This window comes from Populus trichocarpa, chromosome 4 (genome assembly GCF_000002775.5).
Source record: "Populus trichocarpa isolate Nisqually-1 chromosome 4, P.trichocarpa_v4.1, whole genome shotgun sequence".
NCBI lineage: Eukaryota > Viridiplantae > Streptophyta > Magnoliopsida > Malpighiales > Salicaceae > Populus > Populus trichocarpa.
Genome location: NC_037288.2, coordinates 20,211,493 through 20,229,309, shown reverse-complemented (window position 1 = coordinate 20,229,309; position 17,817 = coordinate 20,211,493). Strand labels below are relative to the sequence as shown.

The following is a 17,817-nucleotide window of genomic DNA, read 5'->3' as shown; positions in this document are numbered from 1 at the left end:
ATAGGTTTTGACGATAAGCGGGCTGCATTTTTCTTCCTGCAACCCAAGGCAGTTTTAGAGCCTCTGCCTCCTTGGGGATAGATTAGGTGATAACAGTGCAAATCAAGCAGCACTCTGGATTTGCTTCCAGGGTCCCACTATGGTGTTCGAGATATTACTTTGTACTTCTGAAGTAGGGTAGTATCGCAAAAGTCAAAGAAGAACGTAAAGTTGTTATTTACACATTTATATATAGGATCACCGTCAACAGTCGCTTTGGCCGAGTGGTTAAGGCGTGTGCCTGCTAAGTACATGGGGTTTCCCCGCGAGAGTTCGAATCTCTCAGGCGACGTTTATGTTTTAGCAATGTTTTCGAGCCAACCTCAAAAGACGACTCCGCCTTTGGATCCTGTCTCGTTTGACTCTCGGATATCTTTTTATTTCGATTAGATATTTAAAATATTTCTAATTAAATTTTTATGTTGTTTTTTAAAATATTTTTTATTTTAGAATATATTAAAATAATAATATTTTTTATTTTTAAAATTTATTTTTCACATTAAAACCATCTAAAAACATTAAAAATAAATAAAATTTTTATAAAATATTGCTTGAGCCCCGTCCCAAACAACACTTAAAAGTACATTATATTCCATTTATGTGCTTTAACAAGACATCACGGAGTAAAAAACGAAAGAAAATTACCTTTTATAAAAAAGCTATGCTTTATAAATTACTATCATCCATTGTTTATTCGAGTTTCATGATTCACAAAATAAAGGTTTAATATATTAATTATAACATCCAAATTCTTTATTGAAGATCACATTTTCATTTTACTTTCATTCTATTGAATTTTTTTTTTTCATTTTCAACCCATAAAATTTGATTTAAATTTATTTTTAAATAATATACTCATCCGATATTATGCTTTGTTGGTCAGGCGTGTTTCTTGTTGTGTCTTCCAGTACTAGTTAATTACCAAGTTATCAATGGAGCGTCTGGCTGAAGCATCTCCTCCAGCAAAACAGGTCCGCCTGTTGCAGTGGCTTTCATTGCTGGTGTGCGCTTTGCCAACAATATTTATGGTGGCATGCAGTTTGTAGACAAAACTGAGTGGGGTACTGTGATAGCATGAGTCATGTCTGATATTGTTTTCCTACTGAATATTGTTCCCTCCCTCCATGGACAGAGAGGGTAGGGTTATACTTGTGATTAAACCTGGCTTTAGTTTCCTATGAAAACGCCTTCTCTTTTTTTGTATGGCTTCATCACTGCGAGCTAATTGCTTGGCTCAAAGATTCAGTTGAAAGTACAGATCAAGGGTTAGTTTTTTTCTGGGAGCCAGTTCATCTGAGATCCTGATATGATCTGCTTCCGTCGAGCACTACAACTTCTTCAGCCCTGATTATTATTGACTGGTTGATATTAATTGTTCTACACAGCCACATCTGGAGTGGATTCCCTTTCTTGCTTTCGACTATTTGCTGTGATAAAATCTTTAAGCAGTAAAACGAAAACAAGACGAAAATGATGGACCTGGGAGAGCACATTTGAAGGTGAGTCAGGTGTCCTTGGAGCTCAAGAAACTGTGCCGAAGCTCAGCCATATCTTCAACCATGGCCTCTGACAGATATTTCGCAAGCTTCTTTAGAAACCCAGTCCATCATCACCCATAGGCTTTCTCGAACATGGAAGGTCCCGATTCCTTAAGGTGACACACCTTGACAGAATGACAGGCATGAAAAGAATCTGATTATTGTCGATTTTCTATTGCTAGCCAAAAAGGCACTCCCTGTTAGAGGTTTTGCCGTCCCCAGCTCATCAACGGACCCCATGCTTCCATTCATCACTTTAAGCAAAGAAATGATGCCTCCCATAGACCCACAGAAACCTTTTCCCTTTTCAGGTATTTTGACTCGTGTGTCAATGACAGCTTCAAGGTCTTAACACAGTATCATGTCATGTTTATTAAAACTCAAATATTATTGGCTCCATGAATTCATTTAAACTTCAATTCAAACCCAAAATGGTGAAAGTTCAAGTAGAACCCAGCGGTTAAAATAAATAAATAAAATATAACCTATAATTATGGACTCGGTCATCCAACTCACGTCTGTTTAGTAATATAATAAGGTGTGAATGAACCTGGTTATAATTTTAAAAATATTCTACTAATTAATATACACGATACTTTTATATGGATTTTAGTGAAAATTCTTTTTAAAATTTTAGTTATAAAAAAAAATATAATTTATAGTTTTTTAAACATGTTTTTTTAATTACAACAGCAAAAACTATCTAAACAAACACTCAATCCATGTACCTCACACACAAAATGCATATAAAACATTAGAATTTATATAAAATTCTTTTTATATAAATTTTTTTTATTAAAAATATATTTAGAAATGTGGGCAGATATTATTTTTTAAAATATTTTTTAGTTGGAAATATATTAAAATATTTTTAACATCAATAAAATAAAACACTGAAAAATAATAATTTAAATATTAAAAAAAATTAAAAACTTTTAAAAATATAATTTAACCATAAAGTCAAACAAAACTTAAATTAAGCTCGTCAGCATAATTGTACTCTAGCTAGGAAAACAAGGGACGACTCCGGATAAGTGTGAAGTAACTGATTTATTTGACCAATACAATTGTTTTCGTTAAGGATACTAAACTAGTGCATTCCTTGGCGCAGGTCGAATTATATTTTTTTAAAAAATTAAAAAAATTATGAGAATGAAGATTTTTTTAACAATATTATTAGATCCAATGATTTTAAAATTTATCAACTCGACTCCTTACCTAGCATAATTTTTAAATTAAATCATATGGAAGCTAACATAGAATAAATCATTCAATTTAACAGGTTCAAAGATAATTTGAATAGCCAGTAAATACACAACATAACTTTTAAAATAATTTTGAGACGATAATTTTTTTTTAATATTGAGATGATGCCAGATTAGATCGACCTCAATCGCCCCGCGACCTGGGTTGTGGGCTTTAATAAGTTTAATAACTTTGTTGTTTTTTTAAATTATTTTTATGTAATTTTATGAAAAAATTAGATGCTTGCAAAATCGAGTGTCAACCTTGAAAAAATATGTTTATTTGAGATCATAATAACCCTATATAAAGTAAATAAAAATAAATCATGAATTATATTCCCAACCAATCCAATATTAGAAAAGAGTGAGGTAAAAAAAAACCAATTAGAAAAATTAAAGGACAAGAAACAAAAAAAAAAAAGCATATTATGTTTGATGGGTAAACTCGTAGAACCTGTGAATCGGGTAACTCGAGTCAATAAGTCAAACTTACAAACCGGATAATAAACCCCATTAGGATTAATAACTTGTTTTGTTTTATCTAAACTGTTGTTTATTTAACTATATGATAAAAAAAATAGACAATTGCAAAATTGAGTGTCGAACCAATACTAAGATATTTTTTTTTAAGATTATAATAACATCATAGAAAGTAAAATGAAAAAAAATATATGAAACTCAATTATTAATAAGTCTAGTATTGAATGATGAAATCGAAAAAATTAAATTTTAAAAATAAATAAATAAAAATTAAACTCGTTAAACTCGTCAATAGGCAGACAAACTTTCAAAAATTTATTAACATGTTTTTTTTAAAAAAACCTATTTTTTTAAACTATACGATGAAAAAGAAAAATAGATGATAATATAATTAAGTTCAACTAGAAAAAATAAAAAAAAAAGATACCTCACCAAACCTACGAACCGATGCAACCAGGATTACCTCGCCAAACTCGCAAATCGGGTCATTGGCTCCACAAAAATTAATAACCTAGTTTTTTTAAATCATTTTTTAAACCATTTTCTAAACAAATCATACCGCGATGCTAAGATATTTTTCTAATATTAACTCGATGTTGAGATATTTTTTTGATATCACGATAACTATATAAAAAATTTAAAATAAATTTTCAACTCTAAATCTCCATAAACATATTAATGACTATTTTTTAAAAAAATATCAATAATCAAATAAAAAAAATAATAAAATACAAAAGAAAAACACTCGGGAAAATAGTGTTTTCTCCGCCCCTTCTAACTTTATACTTAATATTTGAAATCAAAAGAACCTTTTAATTAGATAAATGTCGTGTGTATTTGATAATTTGATATATAATATTTTTTAAAAAGAGAATTTTAATTTCAATCTATTAAAATCATAAAAAACTTTAAAATATATTAATTCAATGTTCTTTTAAATTAAAAAATAATTAAAAAATAAAATCAACCCCAAAAACAAATACACCTCAAGCCTATAAATCAAGAAAACAACATGACAGTAGCAAAAAATAAAGAAAGGAAGAGAATAAATGAATTAAGGTACATAACTTGAGGATCAATATCATAAATAATTTGTTTTGTGCTTGATTTGTTATTACTAATCATAATCAATGATACATCACAAGATAAAAAAAATTCCATGATTATACAGACTTGATTAGAGATAACTTGAAAAATATTCAATAAAAATTTATTATTATTTTCCATGCTTAAAAAATACTTAATTTTTGAAAAAAAATATTTGCAATATATGGCAGATGAGAGGAAAATAAAAGAAAATAAAAAGAATTAAATTAAGGATGAAACTCGTAGGTTAAATTAAATTAAAGGGTACGTTAGTAGAGTTTATTTTTTAAAATATGTTTTATTTTAAATATATTAAAATAATATATTTTTTATTTTTTTAAAATTTATTTTTAATATTAATACATAAAAGTATTTTAAAAATAATTTTAAAAATTTTCAACGTCCCTCCTCTTAAAATATATTAAAATAATATTTTTTTTATTTTTTAAAATTTATTTTTAATATTAATACATAAAAAATTATAAAATATTAAAAAAATTAATTTAAACTAAAAAAAAGTTTTTAAAAATTTGCAACGTCCCTCCTCTTCTCCTCAGGCCACCCTTTCTCTCTCTAGAAAAAAGAGGAAGAATTAAATTACAGATGGGACTCGCAGGAGGTTAGGTTAAACTAAATTAAATTAAGGTAAATAAAAGTCGTCCCTCCTCTCCTCAGTCCACCCTTTCTCTCTCTAGAAAAAAAGGAAGGAAAACGCAAAAGAAAATAAAGTCCCATCTCTCTCTCGATCATCCCGTCAAGTCTCCGTCTCTCTCCCTCGCCATTCCTGCTCCAAATTCACACTCAGATCTCCATCGTTTTCTCTTAGATCTAACCGTCATCGTTCTATCAAAGAGAGACGATTTCGAAGAAAAACTGAGAACTAAAAAGAGGAACCCTCTCTAATTGTTGGATCTGAGAGGGAAATGGCGTTATCAGGCATGAGAGGTCTCTCTGTCTTTATAAGCGATATTCGAAATTGTCAAAACAAAGAGCAAGAAAGGCTTCGCGTCGATAAAGAGCTTGGCAATATCCGCACTCGTTTCAAAAGCGAAAAGGTTAGGGTTTTTATTTTTTCAATTCTTTTTTATTTTTACAATTTAATCATTTTTTGTCTATTTATATAACGTTAATTTATATCTGATTACTTTAATCACCGAGAAATTTCTCAGTGAAGTTTGAAATTGAGCTGAGCTAATGCAAGTATATATGGCATAAGAGTAATAATGTTAATCTTACATAAAGTTACTCACTTCTGGAAGAGCTGTATCAGTTGATTTTGTTGACCACAGCGGTGGGTCTGGTAAATCCAATGGCTGGGATTTTTCGGGAATTGAATTCGGAGAAATTTTTTTTATTTAGATTAGCATAGCTTATAGCATAAATGTTTAGGGCCTGTGGAAATGGAGAGTTCTTGTTGTGCGAGCTCGTGGCAATGAATGGCGGTAAATTTGGATTTTTTTTCTTGGTGTTAGTTCTTTTTAGTGAACTGTCAGGCGTGGAGATATATAGTTTAAAGATTAGGAGTAGAAGTGCGTTGACGCTGATTTAGGTCAGAATGAGTAATTCTCAGCAGTTCGATGAAGGGTCAGGTTGGGCATATAGAACATATTTTCACTGTGGTTTACTTGATCGAAGAGTTTGAAACGTTGATGGAACAAAAAGGAAAGAAGAAGTAATAGGAATAGCAATCAGGTTAGAGCCCTTTTAGTTAGTGTGTTTGGATATTTACTTGTGCTGCAGATGTGAACTGATGATGGCACTGAGAGGACATTCCTTTTTCACTGCATTGAAATACATATGGCTGAATGATGTTGAGTTTGATTGGACCTCGAATGGGAAAGGCTTGTGTGGAAAACTTTGGTATGTAAGAAGGGAAATGTATCTTAGTTTCTAAGATGTAGCTTTTTGGGATGGAATGGTTGTGACATCGAGTAAAGGAAATAAGTTAGTAGCTATTGCCTATTCATATTTAAGAACCGTGTTGGTTTTCAGTATTGTTCCAAGTTAGTAGCTATCGTCTATTATTTGACTACATATAATTTGAAGATGAGGAAGTGCTTTAGTTGGAAACAGAAATCCCAGTTCAAATCTGCGGGTTAATGTTTTGGAGATTGCACTCATGCCTTTAAATTTGTTTGTTGTTGGTGGGAAGCTAAAGAGTTGCTTTCAACCCACGTAAAGGCTTTGTGTATTTGGGAAAAGGCTTATTTTTTCTTATAGTGGAAGAAAGAATTTGCTCAAGTTAAGTTTACATATATTAGATCCCATACTTGTGTTAGATCTGTGTTTTGTTAAAAGCTCAAGATTGCTCTGGGTCTTTGAGTTTCAAAGATTTTTTCAGGTGGTGATAATTCGATCTCGTGATATAGTTTGACTGACCATGTTTTGATTCAGAACTTTAAAAAAGGCCCAGTTGGAGAAATTTAGAATTGCAGGGGAACCTCTTAGGCATTAAAAACAGTTTTTGAAGTTTGGTTTCTCACATTCTTGAATACTGGTTTGCTGCTGCATCTTGTTCCTGTCTGCATCACCTTGTTGTTCGTCCTTAATATCTACCTGAAAGTTGTATGCAATTTATTGAATTGCTGCTCAATCAGAACAATACAACGTCAGGGAATGATGGAAATGCTTTTAGATACTTATGTAAAAGTTTATGCATTGTTAATTCTCCCATGTATCCGACAACACTTGCAATATTCTATTAAATCGAGAGAGCTGTTATATGGATTTTTTTGTTTCTTTGACAGGGTTTGACTCATTATGAAAAGAAGAAATATGTTTGGAAAATGCTTTACATTCACATGCTAGGCTATGATGTAGATTTTGGTCACATGGAAGCTGTTTCCTTAATATCTGCGCCGAAGTACCCTGAAAAGCAGGTAAATTTTGTCTATGCTTTTCATGATTTCTAATGATTGATAGTCATGTGGCTGGCTGGTTATTGGCTTGTCTAAGTGAATCATTGAAAACATTGGTTATACTGGTTTGTTTGCCATAGTCAGTGGATGTACTAACAATCCTGAAGAGCTCTTCTACATGTGGTCAATAGGAACCATTAAAATGGTAAGGAAAGCAATATCTATACCAATTAAATTTTGTATAGGAATGGAAGCCTTCAAGATCCTTGGAAACAACGTGTTTGTAGTATTTCCTAAGATAAATATAATGTGTTCCTCAAAAGCTACACCTCCCATGATGTGAACTTATGCATTTCTGTTTCCTTTATGTTCAGAATTGGCTTTGCTGTTCAATTAACTTTTGCTTTTCTGCGAATGCCTGCAGGTTGGGTACATAGTGACATCATCTTTGCTAAATGAGAACCATGATTTTCTGAGATTAGCAATAAATACAGTGCGCAATGATATTATTGGTCGGAATGAAACTTTTCAGTGCCTGGCTTTGACTATGGTATGGTAACAGAAGATGTTTTTTAGTTTCTAGACTTGTGTATTTTTATTTTCAGATGATATTAAGATGTTTCAGAAAAGTACCTTCGTCTGTTCCTTTTTATTCTATAGTCTCTCCTCTTTTCCTTTCTCTGACACACCCTACAACATTTATTTGAAATCTTACCTTTGAGACTATTTTGCTTTAATTATTGCAGGTTGGGAATATTGGTGGAAGAGAATTTGCTGAATCTTTGGCACCAGATGTTCAAAAGTTACTCGTAAGAGATGGCAATAATTTAGAGTTTTTTTTACTGGCATATTTTGAAAATGATTGATGTGAACGTCTCCCTCGTTTTTGGTTTTAGATTTCTAGTAGCTGCAGGCCGCTTGTGAGAAAGAAGGCTGCATTATGTTTGCTGCGCTTGTACAGAAAAAATCCAGATGTCGTCAATATTGATGGCTGGTATGTTTTTGAAGGTTACCTTCTAGGCTATTATCCAAAAATACCTTTTATCTTTGTCGATTTTAATGGTCTCTTTTTTCAAATGCCTTAGGGCGGATCGGATGGCACAACTGCTAGATGAACGTGATCTTGGTGTTTTGACGTCTTCTACGAGCCTTCTTGTTGCTTTAGTGTCAAATAACCATGAGGCATACTGGAGTTGTCTACCAAAGTGTGTTAAGATATTGGAGCGACTTGCGAGGAACCAAGATATCCCACAAGAATACACTTATTATGGTATCCCATCTCCTTGGCTTCAGGTCAGTATATATATGTTTTTTTTTATTGTTGTCTTTTGGAGAAAAAAAAAGAGAGAGGGAGGGAGAGGGATTCATAGCAAGGTTGATTACATATGATCCAATCTACCCAGTTTTCCTCCTAAATCTTGTGAATGTTAGCAGTCAGAAGTTTCTCCATTCATAGCTTACAAGTTCATGCTGATTCAATTGTACAGGTTAAGGCAATGAGGGCGCTTCAGTACTTTCCAACTATTGAAGATCCTAATGTTAGAAGATCCTTGTTTGAGGTCTGACTGTTTTCAAAGAATTTAATTTGACATCCTCGTTAGGATTTGTGTTTCTAATAAAACCTAATTTGTGATCTCAGGTCTTACAGCGGATACTAATGGGAACTGATGTTGTAAAAAATGTAAATAAGAACAATGCATCACATGCTGTTCTCTTTGAAGCCCTTGCTCTTGTAAGTTGACTGCTCAACTAAGCATGTTGGTACATCAATATGTTATATATATAACAGCTTATGTATTGTTTGTTGATATAATATACTGTGTTGTTATTGACAAGCATGTGCATGTGATTAAAGAAATGATTTGATTTTGAAGGAGCAGAATCCCCCCCCCCCAAGTTGATTAGTTGTGGTGTTTACATTACCATATGAGCTCTCAGCCTTTAATTTCTCTACTATGGTTGGAAATGCATGTGATAGGGTTTCTGCCCTCTTTTTCACATTTTAACTACATAAATGCTTAATGAAGTAAATTTATAGTTAATGAGCATTCTAAGGGTCCTGGTGTTGTGCTTTATTTATGGAGACAAATGATATGCTGGCAAAGATGGGACTTGAACTCAAGTCCCTCCCTACTTTGCAAGCGTACCAATGTGTTAGAAGCCTGCAGATTGTGGTTTCTAGATCTTAATTTCCTTTTTGCAGGTAATGCATCTTGATGCTGAAAAGGAGATGATGTCTCAGTGTGTTGCCCTTCTTGGCAAGTTTATTGCTGTACGTGAACCAAATATCCGATATCTTGGCTTGGTGAGTTGTAGTTTTATCATTTTAGTAACTCAATAAACTTACTAAAGTGGATATATGTCTAAACTTTGATGGGTGAATCTATTTGCTAGTGTATAACTGCATGATTGAACATTACAATTTTTTTGTTGCTTTGCTGCAGGAGAATATGAGTCGGATGTTGATGGTTACAGATGTGCAAGATATCATTAAAAGACATCAGGCTCAGATCATTACCTCGTTGAAAGATCCTGACATCAGGTTAACTTTGAGTGTGTTGCATTTTATGAAAATTTTATAGTTCTTGATGTGGTTTCTGATGCATATGACTTCTGTGTTTTTTACTTTGTTTCCTTTTGAGATTTTCATATGATTATAAAAAGAGGGCATCTTATCCACTAAACATGGCTCAGATGTATGCGCAGTGTTTTGGATATCTCGTGTTTATGAGGATGAAACTGATTGCGTACCCCTAAACGCCAATGGATAGTTTTTGAGGTTTTAGATCAATTATATTCTCAGATTTATTTAGCTGACTTCAAGTTTTCCCTACAGTATCCGTCGACGTGCTCTTGATTTACTCTATGGTATGTGTGATGTTTCAAATGCAAAGGACATAGTGGAAGAGCTGTTGCAGGTATAAATATATGCATTGAATATGCGGACTGACATTTTGATATGAATGTAGTTCACAATTCTATTGGCATTCTTTATTGGTCTACCAAGAAAGATGAGAGTGCACTGATTTTTATCTGATGTTCAGTATCTTAGCGCAGCAGATTTTGCAATGCGTGAGGAGCTGTCTCTTAAAGCTGCCATTCTTGCCGAAAAGTTTGCTCCTGATTTGTCTTGGTAAGGATCTTTTGCCATTACAAGCTATAGGGAAATGCTGGGCATAGTAGTTGTGAAAGCAAAATTTCTTTATCATTTGGATATACATTGAAGGAAACATGAATGGACTGGCTTTTGATTTTTAAGTCATAAACATCATTGGCTTTTGGCTCTAAAATGAAATGTCGATATGAATTCTGGCATTAAAAATTCAAACTTGGAAAGACACGTCTCCCTGGCAAGCAACTGCCTTAAAGAATCTGAAATTTCTTGCAATGCTGAGTAATTTCCATCCTTCTTGTATGGCTTTTCTCATATTTCCTGCCCATATCTGTGCTGAACTAATAATCTACTTTCTGCAAGACAATATACTATCTTTTCTGCTTTATATTAGTAAAAGAAGATTTCCATCCCTGTGCAACTGAAATCAGTAGCTTGAGCTCATCACTCACCATTTTTCACTGCTAGTTTAACATTGCTAGATTCCAAGTTGTTTGTTATTGATCTGAAGCAACCAAATACCAAGTTGCTTGCACTTGTTTATCTGTGTATACTATTTATCTTGAGCACAGGTATGTGGATGTGATACTTCAATTGATTGACAAGGCAGGGGATTTTGTCAGTGATGATATATGGTTTCGTGTTGTGCAGTTTGTTACAAACAATGAAGACCTACAGGTAATTAAAATATCCTTGGTTTAAGCATAATAAATCTTGTTGATAATAGAGACCTCGATCTAGAGACTTTTCTACTGAAACTTGAAACATTTGATCAGCCTTATGCAGCAGCAAAAGCCAGAGAGTATCTTGACAAGCCTGCCATACATGAGACCATGGTCAAGGTGTGTAGTTTTGTACTGATACCTTTTGGCACTATTACTAGTTTGTAAATTACTCTGATATGAAAAGAGAGGGGTGTGTGTGTGTTAGATATAGATGTCCGACTCGTTTTGGTATTGGTATGTGGGTGTAACAGGTCAGTGCATATCTCCTTGGAGAATACAGCCACCTTTTGGCCAGAAGGCCTGGTTGTAGTCCAAAGGAAATATTTAGTGTCATACACGAGAAGCTCCCTACTGTATCGTAAGAACACCTAACCTTTGCCTATCTTTTCTGTCATATCTATATTTTATTTTCACTTAGTCATTGATATGTTAGACAAATGAATGTGTCTGCAGAACTACAACCATTCCAATTCTTCTTTCCACATATGCTAAGATCTTAATGCACACTCAACCTGCGGACCCAGAACTACAAAAAATTGTCTGGGCAATATTTAGCAAGTGAGTTTTACTTTGCTTCTCTCGTCCTCTGTTAGGTTGTTATGTGTTGGTTATTCTGCGAACCTCAATAATTTTGTGTGTTTTCATAGATATGAGAGTTGCATTGATGTTGAGATACAACAACGAGCAGTTGAGTATTTTGCATTAAGTAGGAAGGGTGCAGCTCTAATGGACATTTTGGCTGAAATGCCTAAATTCCCTGAGCGTCAGGTATATGCATTTACTTACAATAATAGATCCAAATAAAGAAATTATTCTAGGTTACCACCTGCAAACTCATCTCTGACTCTGATTAAGGGATTCAATTGCGTGCTATTGGAACTAATTTTGGTCTTTTCACTTGGAAATTCAGTCTGCATTGTTAAAAAAAGCTGAGGATGCTGAAGTAGATTCTGCAGAGCAAAGTGCTATTAAGTTGCGGGCACAGCAGCAAATGTCTAATGCATTGGTTGTAACAGACCAACGGCCTGCTAATGGCGCACCTCAAATTGTTGGCGAGCTTAGTCTAGTAAAAATTCCCAGCATGAGTGATGATGTGGGTAGTTCTTGTCTATTATTCATGAATCCTAGTTTTTCCTTGGAAGAATGTATACATGATTTCTGAGTTGCATTTGGGAATCTGTTTTTTGTTTAACTTGATAGCAGCATACTTCGGCAGACCAAGGATTGTCCCAGGCAAATGGGACTTTGACTACAGTAGATCCTCAACCTGCTTCAGGAGATCTCCTAGGTGATCTCCTGGGTCCACTGGCTATTGAAGGACCTCCTGGAGCTATCCAATCTGAGCCAAATGCAGTTTCTGGACTGGAAGGGGTTCCAAGTTCAGCGGACTATGCAGCCATTGTTCCTGTAGGAGAGCAAACCAATACTGTTCAGGTATGTAGTTCTGCTATGGCATGTTTAGTTTATAGGAAATTTAAAACATGTAAAAACTTGGAAGTCTTTTCTCTTTCAGATTTGTTTGTGCCATTAATTGTGTAGGCTGATGGATTTGCTTGGGCATGTTTTGATGTATAATGCAATGCCATTCAAGCAGGTTTAGCATAACTCAGCTGTAGTGCATTGGCAGATCGAACATGACTTGTATACCATTTTGATTCTTGCATTTGACAAGCTGAGTTTGTTCATGATGATTGCAGCCAATTGGAAATATCAACGAAAGATTTTATGCTTTGTGCTTGAAGGATAGTGGTGTTTTATATGAGGATCCAAACATTCAGGTATGAGTTGTTGTTTCCAAACAATTACTTCTCTTTGTTAGATATCCAAGCCACTTCCCTTCATAGCATTTAAAGTTGGCCACACAGTTCTTTCAAAGCTTCTACAATATTTTCCCTGGTTTTAGCATCAAATATCTTGCAGATTGGTATTAAAGCAGAGTGGCGAGCGCATCAAGGACGTCTTGTCCTTTTCTTGGGAAACAAAAACACTTCTCCACTTGTTTCTGTTCAGGCTCTGATACTACCCCCTGTCCATTTAAAAATAGAGCTCTCCTTAGTACCTGAAACTATTCCTCCACGGGCACAGGTAAAATGCTTGGAATTGGTAACTGGCTGTTGATCACCATGTGTCACCGTTTCATCATTATTGTTCCTTAATCATCAATTATTCTTAAATGTTTCCTCTTGGTTGTATAGGTGCAATGCCCGCTTGAATTAATGAATCTCCACCCAAGCAGGGATGTCGCTGTTCTTGACTTCTCTTACAAGTTTGGTACAAACATGGTACATAATATAGGAAATGTGTTCCACATTGCTAATTTTTTAAATAGCCTGCTATGTTTATCATTTACAATTATATAATTTTGGACTTTTTGTAGGTCAATGTCAAGCTTCGGCTTCCAGCTGTTCTAAACAAATTTCTACAGCCTATTTCAGTATCTGCTGAAGAGTTTTTCCCACAATGGAGATCACTTTCAGGACCACCACTGAAGCTTCAAGAAGTAGTATGTATATTTTGCTCCTGTTCAAAACATGTCAGTTTTTTTTTGTTGTGCTGAAAAGTTCTTTCCCTGTTTGTTCCATGTTATGATTCTGATTTGATTCATGCTGCTGAGTGTCGCTGCCTTTATACAACCTGATTGGTAGAGTGATGTATCAAGTCTTGGCACCAGTTGATAAATATTATAGGCTTTCACACAAATGATTTGTGTGCGTGTGTATTCTTGCACAAGTTTGTTACACTGTTCCAGCATTAACTGTTACAGCTGCCTTTAGAGTGGTATATCTTGCTTTCTCATTCATGTTAGCAAGGATGTGTCATGTAGGACAACTTTGGATGTGTGCCCACAAAGATTTCACAGTGAACTGGATTTTGAAAATCGAGGATTTTAGGCCTAAATTAGGTTTTTTTACTGTAGCTGTGGAAAGGGTCTCATAGGAAAGAAATGGAAGCACCTGGACAGAGAAAAAGGGAGAATGCTCGAGGCCACAGCTCTCTAACTGAATGAATTTCAAGTCCACCGACAACTTAGAGTACTTGAAAATAATCAAGTCTACCTGTTACATCAGTAGTTATCATTCTCAAGAAGAAGAAGCAGAAAAAGGAAAGAACCATAAATGACAGAAGCTCCTAGCCAATAGTAACTTCCTAAATAAGCGAATTTCTAAATATTGTAATGTTCACATTACAAAGTAAGATGAATTCCTAGATAAACTAGGTTTACAAGAAATCTCAAAATCTAAAATTAAATTAAAATAATCTATAAATTCCTCTTGGTTGATCAATATGAAATGGTCGATCTTGCTTTTAGAGGATGTAGGGATCTTATCATTCATGGTTTCAAGGATGTCTAAAATCTAAACAGCCAATCTTTGGTGCTGAAACTCGTCAATATTGTTAGTTGCAAGCACAATTGCCATTTATTATGTTGCTATTTCTGATCCCCTTGCATTGACTAACATGATCATTTTGTATTATTATCTTATTAATTGTACAGGTTAGAGGCGTTAGGCCATTGCCTCTCATTGAAATGACAAATCTATTTAACAGTTTGAGGTTGACAGTTTGTCCGGGGCTTGTAAGTGATTCTTTCTTCTTCTTTCTGTCCACTATCGTCATTTTGAGTTATATAAAGAGTTGTTCACTGCTCTGTTTTCTGTTTTAGGATCCAAACCCCAACAACCTGGTTGCAAGTACAACTTTCTACTCGGAGAGTACACGGCCCATGCTTTGCTTGGTGAGTATATCTTTTATTGTCTTTGTTTATTTGGGTTAATAAATGGTTTTGTAGTTCTATTTGCTGTCATAGAATGAGCATTTTGTATGGTGGATTTGTTAGTGGGTCTCATTATCTTACCTGGTGTATAGTTCTAGTCTGTATTCATAATAAGAGTTGAAAATAAATTCACATGAAAGCTTTCCTAGGCTGCTTGATATAAACACTTGTAACTCTTTCCCTCTTCACAATCGGTTCCTTCTTGTTAGTTTGAACTGCTCTTTGACAGCCTCTTTGTATGCAATATTTCAGATAAGAATTGAAACAGACCCAGCAGATCTAACGCAATTGCGGATGACGGTTGCCTCAGGGGACCCAACACTGACATTAGAGTATGTATTTGATGTCCAAGCCTACAAGTCTGTCAACCCACACTTAAAAACATTTACATTTCTCAAACCTTTCCTTGTGCAGGCTCAAGGAGTTTATCAAAGAACAATTAGTTAGTATTCCTACAGCATCACGTCCACCTGCACCGGCACCAGCAGCAGCTCAGCCAACCAATCCGGCAGCTTTGACAGATCCCGGGGCTCTGCTGGCTGGTTTGCTGTAACATAGAGGTGATTGATGCGTGAAGATTTGTTCAATATACACTTGTAAACTTGATTTATACGGTTGGTCCACCCATCTGTTCTCAAGAGGCGGATCAGAAATTCCACGAGCTGGGGCTGGCGGAATCAAGGGTGAGCTAATCTGCGAGCAGCTCAAGTATTCGAATTGAATTTCCATGGGATGGTCGGGATTTTGAGATTCTCTTGCACTATTGTAATGTGCTTAGTGAGGTTTTTCTTTCTTTCATTTCTAAATATATTTTGGGGCGAGGGTTTCTTTGATTTCTTTTTTCCGTTGAAAAAGTTTTACACTCCTTTCTCTTCCCAGTTTTACTGGATTGGTCTCTGGAGCACAAAAATTTGACAGCATTGTAAGATATTTTACATGAAGTAGAAACAGTTGTAATAGTTTGTATCTAATTCTCAATGCCTAATTATATTTATTCAACAAGAGTTATAAACTGAGAGTAATGTTATTTATTCATATTTTGGTTCGTACCATTTTTTTTTTTTAATTATTATTATTCAGATTGTGTGTTTTATGGTTGCGTCCCATTCTGAAGAAAACTCATTCTTGTACTGTTTACAGTCTGGCCGGGGGTTAATAATTGAAGGTTAAAATATTGAGGTTAAGGGTGTAAGAAAATGATTAATTATTTTGTTTAGTGGCGTGTAAGAATTATTTGTAGTGACAAAATTTCACAATTTTTATAATGATATTAAAATAAATATAATAAAAAATAATAGAATTTGAAAGGAAAAAAAAAGCACAAACTTCAAAATTTCTGTCCTAAAATTTAGTGCCCCCCCTTCCCTTGTCAGGCTAATTCAGGCTAATTGAATTTAATTTTAATGGTTAAATTAATTTGTGTTTGGAATTTTGATTTTGATTTCTAAATGAAATTTAAATTATAAAAAGCAAGCAAAAGAAAATAGGAAGACTTTCTAATTTGCTATATTAAAAAATAATCTTCAAATTTGTTTAAAAAAATTAACACTCAAAAAACATACCAGTTTAGTCTGCCGCAAATAAATCTGGTTTGTCATTCCCTTTTTGCTACAGTACTCTTCCCCTCAAAAACATCATAATAATCCCCCACCAAAAAAAAAAAACATAACAAAATATTAGTAATTCTAAATCTCTTAAAAATTTATCCATAAAATTACTAAAAAAAAAGGATTTAATCGAAGCGAAAAAAAAGTGAAAAAATGTAATATACAATTTAGATGAAACATTTAAAAGAAGCAAGGGAAGTTTGGAGCAACTAACAGCTAGTGAGATAATTTTTCTTTTTATTTTACAGTTTATTTTTACATTTTAAAAGTATTTTTAAAAAAATTAAAAAAATTTATTTTTTTAATTAATATTTTTTTAATGTTTTTATATCATTTTAATGTGCTGATATTAAAAATAATTTTTTTAAAAAAAAATATATATTATTTTAATGTATTTTTAAGTGAAATTAAACAGTTTAAAAGGAGTGAAATGAAGGTCAAATGATAGGTAGATATCAAAATAGCTTCTTGAAGCGGGTTTTGAGAGACAATTTCAAATAATTAAAGAACAAAACTTCAAACATTTTTGCTACAAAATTTGAATCTAAATAACCAGGTAATTCAAGAACCAACCCTTCTTGGTTTACTGGAGGGCGGGATTCTGAATTAAAAGGAAAATTTCTTTTAATTTCATAGGTATTCTAAACACGAATTCAGTTTTTTGACGTAATATTTTATTTTAAATATAAAAATTATAATAGATCATCAATTAAATTCAAATAACATATGATTTGATTCCCATCATACCACAAGTATTAAACTTTTTCTCTGTTCTAAAAAATCTTCCAAACAAGATTAAAGAGGGTTAAATGTTAACCCCTTTTAACACTAAACCAAATACATTACTAATGTCAAGACTTGAGTATTTTTACTGTTGTCGTTGAAAGCTGAAATGGGTTAAAGAAATCGGAACCCAAGTTCGCCATTTCCTTGAACTCCGGCGTGAAAATTATAAATCTGCTGTATATATCCATCCATGGCATACATAGTAACCTTTGCTACTTCATCTTACCTTCTAAGGGTTCTTTCTACGTTCACCAACGGACATGTAACTAGAAGGCGGCGGTGGTGCTCCTGAAAATGTGAGATTTCACGAAATTTTAACCGCAGCCTGCTAGCACAAAATTAGATGTTCGGATTGGTCTATTCATTTCTTTGGTATGGGGTTCTAGGCCTGTAGTTTTTAGTTCAACTAGTGTGGGCCGTGGGCCTGTATTGATTGGATCATTCATTTTGTAAGGAAAAAAAACAGAATTCCCGCCCTTTTGTAACCTCTTTGTTCTTTTAGTCAAAAAAGAAATGGAAAAAAAACCTCCCTCCTTTTCTCCCTACAGTATCCAAAATTTGCCAGAC

At 33.8% G+C, this 17,817-nt stretch overlaps 1 protein-coding gene and 1 non-coding gene across 3 annotated transcripts; both read left to right on the top strand.

The window, feature by feature from the left end:
- Window positions 1-249: 249 nt before the first annotated feature.
- On the top strand, window positions 250-331 carry TRNAS-GCU (transfer RNA serine (anticodon GCU)). The gene has a single exon. It is a non-coding gene; the product is annotated as a tRNA-Ser (tRNA).
- A 4,613-nt stretch (window positions 332-4,944) lies between these two features.
- Window positions 4,945-15,873, top strand: LOC18098001 (AP-2 complex subunit alpha-1). 2 transcript variants are annotated; one of them, XM_006384617.3, is made up of 27 exons: window positions 4,945-5,442; window positions 7,135-7,266; window positions 7,670-7,795; window positions 7,992-8,054; window positions 8,142-8,239; window positions 8,331-8,538; window positions 8,733-8,804; window positions 8,885-8,977; window positions 9,449-9,550; window positions 9,690-9,787; window positions 10,082-10,163; window positions 10,290-10,378; window positions 10,930-11,035; window positions 11,134-11,199; window positions 11,334-11,440; window positions 11,536-11,640; window positions 11,730-11,850; window positions 11,993-12,175; window positions 12,286-12,516; window positions 12,780-12,860; window positions 13,003-13,167; window positions 13,278-13,364; window positions 13,460-13,585; window positions 14,579-14,659; window positions 14,747-14,818; window positions 15,110-15,189; window positions 15,272-15,873. In XM_006384617.3, the coding sequence occupies exons 1-27, from the start codon at window positions 5,311-5,313 to the stop codon at window positions 15,408-15,410; spliced, it is 3,045 nt and encodes a 1,014-aa protein (XP_006384679.3). In that variant the 5' UTR covers window positions 4,945-5,310; the 3' UTR covers window positions 15,411-15,873. The 2 variants fall into 2 exon arrangements, with proteins under 2 accessions (XP_006384679.3, XP_024455469.2); XM_024599701.2 differs by having other exon boundaries at window positions 4,995-5,442; window positions 12,283-12,516.
- Window positions 15,874-17,817: the final 1,944 nt, after the last annotated feature.

Excerpts from the sequence above, each read along its gene's own strand:
- LOC18098001 (XM_024599701.2), top strand. The coding sequence starts at position 5,311 with ATGGCGTTATCAGGCATGAGAGGTCTCTCTGTCTTTATAAGCGATATT. Across the intron at positions 7,267-7,669 it reads CGAAGTACCCTGAAAAGCAG|GTTGGGTACATAGTGACATC; the intron begins GTAAATTTTGTC and ends GAATGCCTGCAG. Across the intron at positions 11,441-11,535 it reads GAGAAGCTCCCTACTGTATC|AACTACAACCATTCCAATTC; the intron begins GTAAGAACACCT and ends ATGTGTCTGCAG.